The sequence below is a fragment of the Ammospiza nelsoni genome, chromosome 18, assembly GCF_027579445.1.
Source record: "Ammospiza nelsoni isolate bAmmNel1 chromosome 18, bAmmNel1.pri, whole genome shotgun sequence".
NCBI classification, from domain to species: domain Eukaryota; kingdom Metazoa; phylum Chordata; class Aves; order Passeriformes; family Passerellidae; genus Ammospiza; species Ammospiza nelsoni.
The window spans coordinates 8,269,707-8,282,948 of NC_080650.1; the positions used below are offsets into that span (position 1 = coordinate 8,269,707).

A 13,242-nucleotide genomic window follows, 5' to 3' on the forward strand; every position below is an offset into this window, starting at 1 on the left:
CTTCTTGGTGGCTGCACAGAATCAAATACAAAGGATTCAGGGTGATGGGTTAAGTATCTGATTTGGAGGGATGTTTAGTAGGCAGTACAGCCCTAATACTGCTGGGACCAATTCTTAGAGTGGCTTGCTTGAAAGACTTCAGCAAAGTAAAACTTAGAAAGATTTCTTTGCTAAGTACAGGCCTGTGTATGGTCAGTTTTGGGGGAAAAGCAAAGAAAAAGCAATGTGGCTAAGTGCTAAAAGTGCTATTTTTAAGGTATCATTCATATTAAGAACTGTTGCTGGATCTATTGATATGGGTAAAGGGAATGAGATTTTTTTCTTACTGGAAAAAAACAAGACAGCAATGCTTGTTTTGTGCACACTGTGCTCACCACTGCTCTGGCTTATGGTGAGAGAGATGACATTTTGGTCCAAGACAGTAGCTACACCCCTAAGCATGGACACTTGCTGTTAACTATTGCAACTCCTGATATTAGAAGTATTGTGAGTGCAGATGCTCCTGTGCAGACTGCTTCTCTCTGCAGAAACGTTTGCAGAGTCCACACAAGAAATGAGAATAAACAGGCTGATTGGGAGGATCTTTATCAAACCTATTCCCATTTTTCCTGTGCTCTGAGGCTTTGTTTGCTCTAACAAATCGTGTAACTAAGGAGTCTGAGTCACAGTCACTAGTTCCAGCTGCCTGCCTCATCCCTGTCCTGGAGATCCCTCCCCAGCTGCAGGGACAGTTGAAAGGGTCATGCATTTGCTCCAGTATTACTGCATTTCACAACCTGCTATCAGCTTGTACCTGTGGTGACTCAGAGCCCTAAAGCAGTGCTGCAGCTGAGACTATCCTGTAGGACAGTCTTGGTTGGAAGAGGGTCATGACATTTCTCCTCCTCCACAGTGCTGGGTGTGCTGCTGCCCTCAGAGCAATGCTCAGCATGATGCTGCCACCCCATGCAGCCCCTGCCAATGGCCACCTTACTGAAGGACAGGGCCCAAGACTGGCACTCTCTAGGATTAACTGGGAGGTAGCAATGATCCTTTATTCATGTCCTAAATTCTTGCATTGTAAAGGGAGAATTCTGTACAGGCTCAGAGGTGGCTGGGAAACAGAAATTTTGCATACCAAAGGGGCATTCGAGATACTTCATTCAATATGTTGTTGTTGTTATTTTCATGCAATAGGGAGTAAATAAATGAATTAAATGAGATTAGCATTGGACATTGGAGTTGCTTTTACTACTTGCAATGTAGGTACAACTAAAACTGAGTTTGCTCAGTTGTAGGATGAGAAGAAGAGCCCAGAGTCTACTGCTGGTTACTAAGTGGTCACGAGCTTCTGAAGCTTTGTTTTGTGTCACTGCTCTGCTCCTGAGATCAACTGTGCTCTGTGGATGTGGAGGAGTTTTTAATGCTGGACTCTGGCTGACAAGATCTGCAATGTCCATGCCTCTCCCCTTCTCCTCCCAGTAGAGGTTTGAGTAGCCCTAGTCTCCTATGTGTCAGCAGTGACAAAAAATGTGTAATATACAAGCACTCTGTTTAGGAGTTGGCAGGAAGCTTCATTTCTGACTGCAGTGAGATGTTCTAACAGTAGGAAACACCTCTGGTTGGAGCAGTTCTCTGCTAAACTCTGCCCTAGAGGGGAATACAACTATGGAGAAGAGCCCTTGCTTCACAGTGGCGAGAAGTAAATTGATGTAATCCGGGTGGGAAAAACCTCATGTTTGAGCTGCTGTTAAAGAAATACCTTTATGCAGCATTCAGCCTCTGTTAAACTGAGAATTGCTGGTATTGCTTATGGTTGAGATGCTGGGAGATTCAGCCAGAGTTCAGCTTGCTCTAATGCTGTGCAGAGCGTGATCTTCTGGAGAGGGGGGAGCTCCAAATTCCTGGAGCTCTGGCCCAGGGTGCTTCAAGTGTGGTAGTTAACTGTGGGTTGGCCTGTTCATGCTGGCAGTGGTCTGTTCAGACTAGTTCAGCAAATGCTCTTGGCTGAGCACAGCCCAAGTCAGTAGGCAAACAGTTGCTTACATTTCACTTCTTCATTGAATTGACAAGATTTAAAAATCTTCAGCCTACAGCAGTCAAAACAGGGTGATCTGAATACAAAAGATCTATTATTTCAGTGAGAAAGGGGTTTGGTTACAGAGTTGTGGGGATAAGTATGCAGGTGGGAATGATGGGAACACTGTCCTGGGCCGAAGCCCAGCAGATGTTCAGGAAGAATGAACTATCTTCTTATACTCTGTCCTTGTATAACAACCCATTCCATTTCTCAGGCCTGTGTCCTCCTTCATGCTCTCTTTCATTCAACATTAAATATTATAGGTCTTTTTCATTTGGCCTTTTATCTTTTAAGGCTGATAATCAATAGTATTCTCACTTTTAAAATGTAAGATTTCTATCTCCAGAAACACAGCTGGAGACATGCAGCCATCAATGTGATAAAAGCTGTGCATGTTTCACTTTACCATCAGGGTCCAAAACCCCATGTTAAATCTCTACCAGGCTGCAGGGTTATTTCTGTACTGGTTTTTGGTGGATTTGGGCTTTGTTTGTTTGTTTTCACTGGGGCAGCATCACCACTTGTAGAAAGGAACCTGTTCTTAGCATCTACCCTGAGACTGCTCCACGATAATCCCACTGGAGCTGATTAGAGGAACTCCATGGGAAGGAGATGCACTGCAGAGGATACAACCAGCCTGTCAAACCTAGGGTAGCTGTGCTATGTGCCTTTTCCTGACATGGAAAAAATGATGTTGCTTTTTCCTTTGGGCAGGGGAGGGTGGAATTACAGACCTTAAGTTTTGTGATGCGCATACAAGCTGCAGTTCACCATGAATCAACATGATCTCCAGTCTCCAAGAATGGAGATTAAATGATCACTGAAGCATCATTATAAATAGGAGAGGGTACACAGTGTCGTCTTCTCCCACCTTGCACCAAAGTATCCAGCCTGGTCCAATGCCATAACATCTCTAGAAGATCTTTTCAAAGGCTTGGGAAGTGGGCCAGGGAAATGGGGACAACACAGTGGATCAGGTTTGAAGTGTTTCTTCTGCTGTACTGTGTTGGGAATGAGACCAAAAGCTCTGGCACCAGGCTGTTCTTGTCAGAGAGGCATTTCTAAATGGTGATGATATTTCATTGCCTGAATTTCTGGGCAGAAGGAAGCTGGTGCAGACATCCTGGGATCTGCTGGTTTTGGATACATGTGACCTGGTCCCCCTGAAGCTCAGTGCTCTTGGGAGTCATGAACACAAGTGGCCAGGGAGCATCAGTAAGAAACTTGCAGAGTCCCGTTCTGCTTCTGTCACAGTTCACCAGCTGTGGGAGATGGGTGGAGGGGAGGTTGTTCTAGCAGTTACATATTTAAGGCAGGTGGCTGTATTAAAATGTACGTTTCAATTTTGATTGCAGTATTTTAATTGCATTTAACAGCGTCCCTGCTGGTTCTCCATTCTGCATCCGTGCAGCCACGTTCTATTGATGGCCTGTTGTGATTTCAATGGAACATCATGGGATGTACCTGGCACGTCGGGCAGCACTGGATGGAGGTGCCTTTAGCCCAATGTACCTGGCATGGTAAGCGGCAACCAAGTGGTTAAATCTGCATTCTACTGCTCACAGTTTCAGCTTGTATAGCAAGGTGTTCCTGCTTTGCTGCAGCCTTGCATTGACTGGAAATCACTTTGCTCTTCTGATTTTAGTGCTTTCATGCACACAGAGCCCCTTCCCTTTTCACCCACGGAGATTCCCCTTCCCTGGGAAGTTTGCCATACAGTGGAGAAGGGCCTAGCCATGTCAGGCTCTCCTTGTTGTTCTAGAACATGAGAGAAAGGACTGGGAAATCATCTCCTTTTTTTCCTCTCCTTTTTGGGCCAGGAGCTGGTAGCAGTTGAGCAGGTATTGCCCACGTTCCAAATATCCAAACGTTGCCGCACAGAGGTGCCAGACAGGTGCTCGTGTCCCTAAGCAAAGCTGTGCCATTTCTGCAGGAGTCCTGCAAGAGCTGCCTTGGGGAGCCAGGAGGGCAGTTCTGCCTGGCACTAATTGGAATGTAACAAATTAAACAAGGGCCACTTTCAGTTTGCTGATGTGGTATCCTCTGCAAAATGATCCTCCATCCTCCATTTCCCTTCTCCTTTCCATGCCCACACCTGCAAAATCAGCTGCACATCCTGATCTGTCCTGCATGTTTTCTCTACCTCCCCCAGCTCTGCAGACCTCTGCCTGAGTAACTTCACATGTTGGTCTTAGCTATTTTAGAGTGCTAAATATTTGTGTGAGAAAAACAAGGGTGCTGCATCCTGTTTTCTGCTTGAGCCTTCTTCACAGAGCTTTTGCTGCTCCACTGCCAGTGATGAAAATGCATGTTTGTGCCTCAGCTTCTGAATTCTGCTATCTGACTGCTCCAAGGGGCTGGGGATAGGGAACCATTTGGACTAACACAGTTCCAGCACTTCTCCCCATGCTTCTGCTGTTCTAGAATGTGAATATCTTTAAAAGTCATGGGCTAATGACCTGCCAAATGCAACTCCTGGGGGCAGGTTAGTGGCTGTGAAGCACCCACTACACTGACACCTCTGAGGGTCCTGGCTCTGTTGGGATGTGGGGAAAGGAAGATCAGATAAGCCAGTGGGGAACAGGAAAGCTCTCTTCCCAGTGGGGTCATCAAGTGCTCAAAAAAGAGTTGGTTCGTCTGAGACTGAAGGGTGCAGAAGTCATCTGTTTCAGTTTCACTCAGTTCCAGTAGCAGCTGGACACAGCATTTTTAATGTCGTAACTTGGTAGGAGAGAGCTATGTAGGAGACTGTGGATTTCATTTTGTCTTGTTCTTCCCCATGCTCACTGCTGCAGTGTTTGCTCAGTGCAGCCCAACTGCTTGGGAAGGTGGAGAAATAAGTAAGCAGGCCACTGTCTTTTTCTGGGTCTATTATAACATGCACAGTAGGCTGATGTTTTAACAGCATCTAATTTGATACATCACATCTAATCTGTTTGTTGGTTTTTATCTGCAGTACTGTTAACTCACTGTTCAGGTGCTTGGTGTCTAGCCTTCTCATCCAGCCACAAATCCTCTACGTGAAATGAGTGATTCCTTAGATCTGTTTATGATTGATTCTTTGCTTCACTGGTGTTGCTTCTTAAAAGGTAAACAATATTCATGTGCTGCGATCTATAACTCAGAGATGAAATCAAAGAGCATCTCCTGCCAGAGGTTGCTAAGATAACACATTTAGCATTCATTCAGCGATTACTTTTGGGTAGAGATTTAGTGATATTAAAGAGAATCAAACCTGTAGTGAATATGTAGATTTTATACTGTTGAAAGAGGTGAAGGGATTTCTCTTCTCCTCTGTTTAGCAATTTCATTTTCTGTGGTGTCCAGAGTCTTTGTGCAAATTGAGAGCAAATGAAGTTTTTTCCCTGCCGTGTGGTGAGAGCAGCACAGCTCCAGGAGCAGCCTGTGTGTTGTGCAGAGCCCCTGGGGTCAGGGTGTGCCCCAGGCTGGGCACAGCAGCTCGCAGGTCCCAGCTCCTGGGGCAGTATTGGGTATGAAGGTGCTGTCGGCTCTTAGCTTGCAAAGCTTTGTTTGATATGTGGCATCTGCTTGCAGCATTACTGTATTCTGTGATTTGTGCCCTGTACTTCTCATGTCTCTGCATGTGCTGTGTCTCAGTGTCATGGATATGGTGGAGGTAGTGGAGAGCCTTGGCCTTGTTTCATTCCCTTCTAGCATGGGAGTATTTGAGCAGGTTAGCTGCTCTGAATAAAGTGTCTTGAAAGTGAGAAACCCAAGCTGAATCTGGGAAAAGACCATCACTGCTGCCATTTGTCCAGAGCTTTCTGTAATCCCCTTTTAACTACAAATGGGTGAAATTTTGCACACCACATTCAATACTTAAAGACTGTGGCCCCAGTGAGACATTTATGTATTCTTGAGGTCTGGGGAGTTGGGTTTTTTACTAGAAATGCACCTGAGCCTTTTCTGAACCAGGGCTCCTCTGAACTGGGAGTGTATTTTTTTCTGGTGTTTTGTTTTTTTTCTTTCCAGAAAACAGAAAAGGAAGGGTTATTAAAAATGATACTGAAATACAAGAAGTATAAACCACTGTGATTTTAAAGGGCTTTGGAGGGTTGTGGTGATGTTAGTCAAATGTTATGGTTTGTTAAGAGACACTCCCTGCAAACTAATGGATAGCAAGGCCTTTCTAAGGCTGCACCTGCCATTTGTTTGGGTAAATAATTTTTAAACAGGATTTAAACTCACAGTTGTCCTAGGTCCCATGCTTTCAGCTAGAAGTGAGATTCTAGGAATGCCATAAGTTAAGGAATAATGCCTGCTTCTCTTTTGCTAACAACTTTTCCAACACACCTTTCTTCCTCCACCTCTGAAATTGCATCATGGTCAAAGAAGGGTTTGTAACTAGACACCTCTCTGAAATATCTGGACTGGATTTATTTTTGTTGAGGACTGCACAAGATACACAAGGCAGTTGCAATAAGGCTTTTGTCAACAAAGGGACATCAGCCAAAGGAGTGTTCTCTGAGCCATACTCCTGTCCTGGGCAAAGCCCTTGGTGGGCAATTCTGACAATGTTTTAAACACAATGCTCTAAGCTTGGTTGAAGGTTTTGCTGCCTTGATTCATTACATTCATTTTTTTGGGGTTGTTAAATCCACGTTAGACTTCAGCTAACAAATTCAAATTTGATAGGCATGGTTATACTGCTTACACCAGACCACTGCATTTGAAATCTGCTGAAGGTAATAGCCTACCTTATACATATGTCCTACTGAACATGAACAGTCCTGTAAAATTTGACATGTGAGATAAATAGAGGTAATTTAAACAACTTGTACTATGCTAGTTTTTATGCAGCAGAACATACTCAGTAATAATAACATTATCTTTCTCATGAAGGTCAGTAGCAGAATTAGAATTCTAACTCTCTTTCCAGGGCTTTCTCTGTTGGCTCATTACTTGGTTTCAATATCATTTAAGGCAGAAAGTAAAAAAAAAAAGTAAAAAGAAAAAAAAGGTAAAAAGCTAAAAATATTCTGCATTAATAGCCGTTTTAAGTCTTAAGGCTTAGACAACTTGAATCCAGTGATTTCTAGGCCTCTGCTCTTAGTGCTACATCAATGGGAAATAAGCCTACTTAAACTTCAGTAATATTATTATTATTATGACTACTACTACTTTGTTTAGGCAGAAAATATTGGCTATACTGTTTCCCTTCCTTTCCCATATTTGTTCCTTTATGGAACACTTAAAAATCACACCCAGGGATTTTGTGTGTTACATGCATGGAACAGCACCATGATGTTTGCAGTGAGATTGTAGTGCTAGGCTGTTTCCTGCTATCTGTAGTACTAGGCTGTATCTTGCTGTAAATGCAGGATGCATTTATATAGCAAGATGCTGTTAAGTTGCAAGCCATGTTTTTGTCCTCCCCTATCGATGTATCTCAGTGACCCAGAAGTAAGGGCTCTTACTGGCCTGGCTAGATAAAAGTGGGTATTTTGTGCCTCTGTGCTGCTGCTTCTTCCCCTTAATCAGCAATTCTGGAAGCAATCCACAAGAACCAGACATGCTGCATCCTCTATCCTGCAACTCTGATCAGACAAATTACATCAAAACTTGGTTTTTAAATGCTCAGCACTGCTCAGGGGAGGACAGGAGCCCCTGTTCTATCACATTTTTCTGATTCTGCAGGGTGAGTTTCTATTACAGAAACACTATGGGTGGAACTAGCACCACGGCAAGCCTGTACTTCCTCCTTTTGGCTGCCACCCTTTCTAAAGGCATCGAGCTCTGGGAACAATGTCCGTGTGCACGGAGGCCCCGTGGTGAATCCACCGTGTTCTTGGGTTGCCATCCATTGCTGAAACAAAATCAAATGGGGAAGCAGAGCAGCCTTTTTAGATGTGGGTCAGGGTGATGAGCCAGAGGGATCTGTGTGGATGCTAAATTAGGTGCTGCTGCACTGAAGAGCCACCAAGAAATTCCACCAAAAGCATAAGCAAGCACCAGGCTGACCAGCAAACAAGCAAAGAGCTGTGTCCTGTGGAAAAAGGGAGGCATCTGCTTGGCAGATCTGTTAGGAAAAGTACCAGGGTAGTCAAGCAACAATGCTGGAGGAAATATTTAATTTTTTATCTTTTTGGTAGCTTTTTTCATAAAGCAAAACCTCTCTGTTGTGCGGAAATGGATGATGTAAATTTACCACCTTTCTGCCAAATGCAGTCTTTCTATTTATCATCACATAGTAAGAATCAGGTTTGAGGGAAGCAATTTTTTATACTAACTGCATCACTCCTTATTTCTTTTTGTTGTGTACCTATACTTGGCACAGAGGGAACATAATGAAGTCTGATGCTTCATCATTTGAACTCTGATGGGACAGAGTGTGGTAATGGAACACACAAACAATAAAAAAATTAACTGATGATGTTTTTAAGAGAGAACTTAAGCTCTTAATTTCTCTATTTATGGCTTGCTTCTCCTTCAATAAGAGAAATGTTTCAATAATATGATGAACTGGGAAAGGAAGAAAGGAAGTAGAAGGCTAAATGGTGGTTGTTGTTAATTTGATATTTAATTCCTCCTTTTGAACCTCAGAAACTATTTTAAATTAACTTTAATGGATAAATGCAAGTAATAGTTGGCACTTTCAAACAAACGCACACGCACCAAAAAGCCTTCCAAAAAACAAGGAAAAAAAAATTGGTCTTGGATTCCCAAATGCAGTCCCAGATTGAATTCTGGGTTTGATTGTAATATCTACCTAACGTGCAACTGCAGTTAGTTCTGACATATCTCAATGTGGCTGTTTCCTACAGTCCATACCACTGAGAATGCCAATATAAACATCTAAACTAAAATACATCATGACTACTGTTTGTGAAATGCATTAACTATATGCAGGTAACCACAATTTTCCTCTCTTTAAAGTATTTCAGGATAGAGAAACTGTGACTTGAGATATGCTACTTAACTCTATTATTTTAAACAAAATTATTCAAAAATTAAAGACAGAACAAAATTAACTTGAGAAAAATGTTTCAGATTTGTGAAGACATTTGGTGACATTTAGCTAGCTCAGCATCCTGAATTTCAGCCAGTTGAGGGCTGATTCTAACCCTACGTGTTAATGGATTGGGATATGGACATAGCCAGGGAAGTGGTTTTTAAAGCAGCTTTTTATTCTCTTAAGGAGGCTTCCCATTCACACCTCAGTGTGGGTAATTCCATCTTCAATGGATTTAGTTGCTACATGTCATTTTCTCAACCCCAGAGCAGCTGGGTGTTACAAGATTTCAACATGTAACGGCCAAGAAACAAACTCCACATTAAAGCAGGGAAGCTGCAGTTTATGCAAATTATTTTACATGCTCAGATATGCAAATGACAGTGAAGTAGATGCTTCTCTTTTCTTCCTCTTTTTCTCACTTCTCATACTCCCTTCAAGTCTGTCAGGAGAGAAGAGCTTTCCTCTGTACCTAATTGTTTTCCTATTGTTTTCATGCTGATATCTTTTGAATAGTGATTCCAGCCAACGACAATTACTTTTGTAAAAAGATAATTATAAATCTGATTTTTGAAAGATTTGAATCAAGTCTTAGCATGAAAAATATTTCTCTCTGTATTCCCAGCAGGATCACAGCTTGCAGGGCTCAATGTTCTTAGATCTCCCAAGTCAGTGTCAAGCCTAACATAGTCTGCACTGTGTTAAACAAGTCTATTAAATGTAACCTGCTCTAGTGGAGACAGCACGCTCACACCTCTCATCCTCGTGTTTTTCAGGTGGTAGGGTGAAGGTGAGAGGACGAGAAGGTGGAGATGGAACTGCCAAATCATGCCAAACAACTGCTACTGCAGCTGAACCAGCAACGAGCCAAAGGTTTCCTCTGTGATGTGATCATTGTGGTAGAAAATGCCCTGTTTCGTGCCCATAAGAACATCCTGGCAGCCAGCAGCATGTATTTCAAATCCCTTGTCCTGCATGACAACCTGATAAACTTAGACACGGACATGGTGAACCCCACCGTGTTCCGGCAGATCTTGGACTTTATTTATACTGGCAAGCTCTTAACGACTGACCAGCCTGGTGAACAGAACTTTAATGCTCTCCTCACCGCAGCAAGCTACCTCCAACTGCACGACCTGGCAGCTCTCTGCAGAAAGAAGCTGAAGCGGAACGGCAAGTCCTTTGCTGGCAAGGCCGGTGGCCTTGGTGTTGGGAGATCTGCCAGGAGTCAGAGACTTTCCACTGCTTCAGTCATCCAAGCTCGCTATTCAGGGTCAAATGAGGGGTTGAAGGGCTCGCACTCAAAGGAGCTGTCAAAGGGAAAGCTCTCTGATGATGAGGTCTTCATCAGCAGCTCCAACCAAGAGAACTGTCACTCCTTAAACAGGGGAACCAGCAAGAACGGCGGTGGGAGCAGCAGTGCGAACGGGAGCACCGGTGACCAGGAACTAGGACTTGACCTGTCCAAAAAAAGCCCCTCGCTCCCTGCCGCAGCCTCCCACGATGACACGCAGCACAGCGAAAGCCAGCACGGCTCTCCCCAATCTGCCTCAGCCCCTGCAGCCAACAGTGCCTCATCGTTCGACGAGCCTGGCGTCGGAGCCCCCCACAGCATGGCGGACAGCAGCGACCCCATGGAGATGGATCTGAGTGAGGAGTGCCACCACTCACTGACAGAGAGCAGCCAGCGCAAGGGCCTCCGGCACTCATCCCGCAAGAAGGAGTGGATCAAGAAAGACAACGCCTTTGACCGAAAGGAAGGGGGCAAAGACAGGGACGAGGGTGAAGGGCTGCCCAATGGTATCCTGCTGGGGCCCTTGTCCAAGTCTGTGGAGAGGAGTCTGGCTGGGGCCTACGGGGCAGACCTGCCCTACCCGTGTAAGGAGGAGGTAGAAAACGGTAAGGAGAACAGTGATGACAGTGGCCAGAGCGAGAGCGAGAGCGGCGGCCATACCAGTGCCAACTACGTCTACCGGCAGGAGGGGTTTGAGCCGGTGGCCTATGGTGACAACCTGTATGTCTGCATTCCCTGTGGCAAAGGCTTCCCGAGCTCTGAGCAGCTCAATGCCCATGTGGAAACGCACACCGAGGAAGACCTTTACATCAAGGAGGAAGGCACATACGGCAGCAAGGATGAAGCTGAGGATTTGTCCAACCCCAATCAGTCCTACGCTGCGGAGTCCCGGCCCTTCAAGTGTTCAGTGTGTGAGAAGAGCTACAAGGATCCGGCCACGCTGCGGCAGCACGAGAAGACTCACTGGCTGACGCGGCCCTTCCCTTGCAACATCTGCGGCAAGATGTTCACACAGCGTGGCACCATGACACGGCACATGCGCAGCCACCTGGGGCTCAAGCCCTTTGCTTGCGAGGAATGTGGGATGCGCTTTACCCGGCAGTACCGACTAACAGAGCATATGCGTGTCCACTCAGGAGAAAAACCTTACGAATGTCAACTGTGTGGTGGGAAATTCACCCAGCAGCGCAATCTGATCAGCCACCTGCGAATGCATACCTCTCCCACATAAGCCAAAGACTCCAGAATGAGCTTCAAGCCCATCCGCAGTGATTTACCTTTCTGTAGACTTGCTGCTTAAAAAAAAAAAGAAAAAAAGAAAAAAAAAAAAAGGGGCAACTCCCCATACTCTGTTCAGTCATGAGAGGCCTAAACAAATGTAGCTTTAACATTTAAAAAAAAAGTTCATTTTTTTTCCTTTTTTTAAGAAAAGAAAGGTCCACAGCCAAGCTGATGCATTTAGTCCCAGTCTCCCTTCAAATTTTGATGACCTGGCAAGAAATGCCTCTTCTTTTTGCACACATCGACTTCATTGCCACATTGTTTATCTGGAGCAGGTAGGGGGACCTTGGGGAACTTTCAGTCTCTGCTGGCTCCCCCTCCCTGCCTCTTTCTATGTTCCTGTCACTGTACTCATCTCCTCTCCTAAAACCAAACTCAGTAGGGGTATTTCTTGCCATTAAAAAAAAAAAAAAAACAAAATACACCTTTTCAGTGGCCTAAGTAGCTGTGAAATAACAGCATTCTCAAGTGCAGAAGCTGAGTCTGTGGACCATCTCAGGGGGTTGGCAGTCCCTCCAGAGACTGTGGGAAAGCCACAGCAGTGGTGGAGCCCACCCCTGTCCCCCTGGGCTGGCGATGGTGAGGAGCAGCTCTCAGGGCTGCACCAGTCCCAGTACTTCATTTAACAATTGGCGAAGCCTCCCTTACCATCCCTCCCCATTTTGGTTTTGATCTTTGTCCTTGGCACACATAACCACGTGCCACCTTCTCCCATAAAACATGCAAACCTCTTTTGCCTTACCCATGACTGAACAGGGACTGGATGCCCTGGGAATTTCTTTCAGTGAGCAGGGGGTCGTCTTTACTTTTCTAGTAGTTTCGTATGAATATTCTTTGCTTAGAGGTACTTGTTTTATTAAAGGAAAAACCATTGTAACGTTTATGTGAATGTTTGAACTGGAAGGTCTGAGGTTAATTCTAGGGTGGGTGGGTGGGGAGGGGGTTTGATGTAGGCTGGACTTGCTACAAGTTCCATAGGTACTTTTTTATTATTTTTTTATTTTATTTTTTGTGTGTGTGTATGTTTTTAGCTTTCCTCCCTCACTAAAGAGCAAGTCTGTGTGGACTGACTTGTTACCTTTGCTACCTCTTGAATTCATGAGAACAATAAGATGGTTAGTGAAAGATTAGGCATTTTTTTTTAATTGTAAGTAATTAAATGTATAAAAGTAGAAGCTAAATTAAAGTTAAGGGATTTTTACCACCCCGTCCTTCCATCAAAAGTCAACTAGAGAAATGTTAAAGCAAAGCTTGGCCAAAGACAAAGCAAAAAATACACTGAGCTAGAGGCTGTGCTGGCTGCTTGGACTGGCTCAATTCGCAGTCTCTTGGCTGTCTGTAGTCACTTTTAGATAAAAGCAGAAAACTTCTCTGAGCTTTTTGGGCCCTTTCCAGCTTTGTTTATTGAGTCTGGATACTATGGGGAGGGGAAAATGTCCCCCTCATCTTCCACTCCCCCAGCACATCTGGGTCAGTCTGTAAACACCTGGCAGGACAGAGGGTGAGGGCATAGCAGCCTATAATTTACTAGAATCCAGAGTGCAATAAGGTGGGGGAGAGGAGGAGAAAGCAAACCAAAGTGTTTCATATCCTCCCTTTTAGACAATTTAACACATGCACACAAAAAAAAAAAAA

At 44.5% G+C, this 13,242-nt stretch overlaps 1 protein-coding gene across 1 annotated transcript in view; it reads left to right on the plus strand.

Moving 5' to 3' along the window:
• HIC2 (HIC ZBTB transcriptional repressor 2) overlaps nt 1–11,682 on the plus strand; it is a 40,760-nt gene extending 29,078 nt beyond the window's left edge. Inside the window, exons 2-3 of the mRNA XM_059485355.1 lie at nt 3,436–3,579; nt 9,809–11,682. Of these exons, the coding sequence (XP_059341338.1) occupies nt 9,845–11,557 (1,713 nt within the window). The 5' untranslated portion in view covers nt 3,436–3,579; nt 9,809–9,844 and the 3' untranslated portion in view covers nt 11,558–11,682. The remainder of the gene's footprint in view (nt 1–3,435; nt 3,580–9,808) is intronic.
• Nucleotides 11,683–13,242: the final 1,560 nt, after the last annotated feature.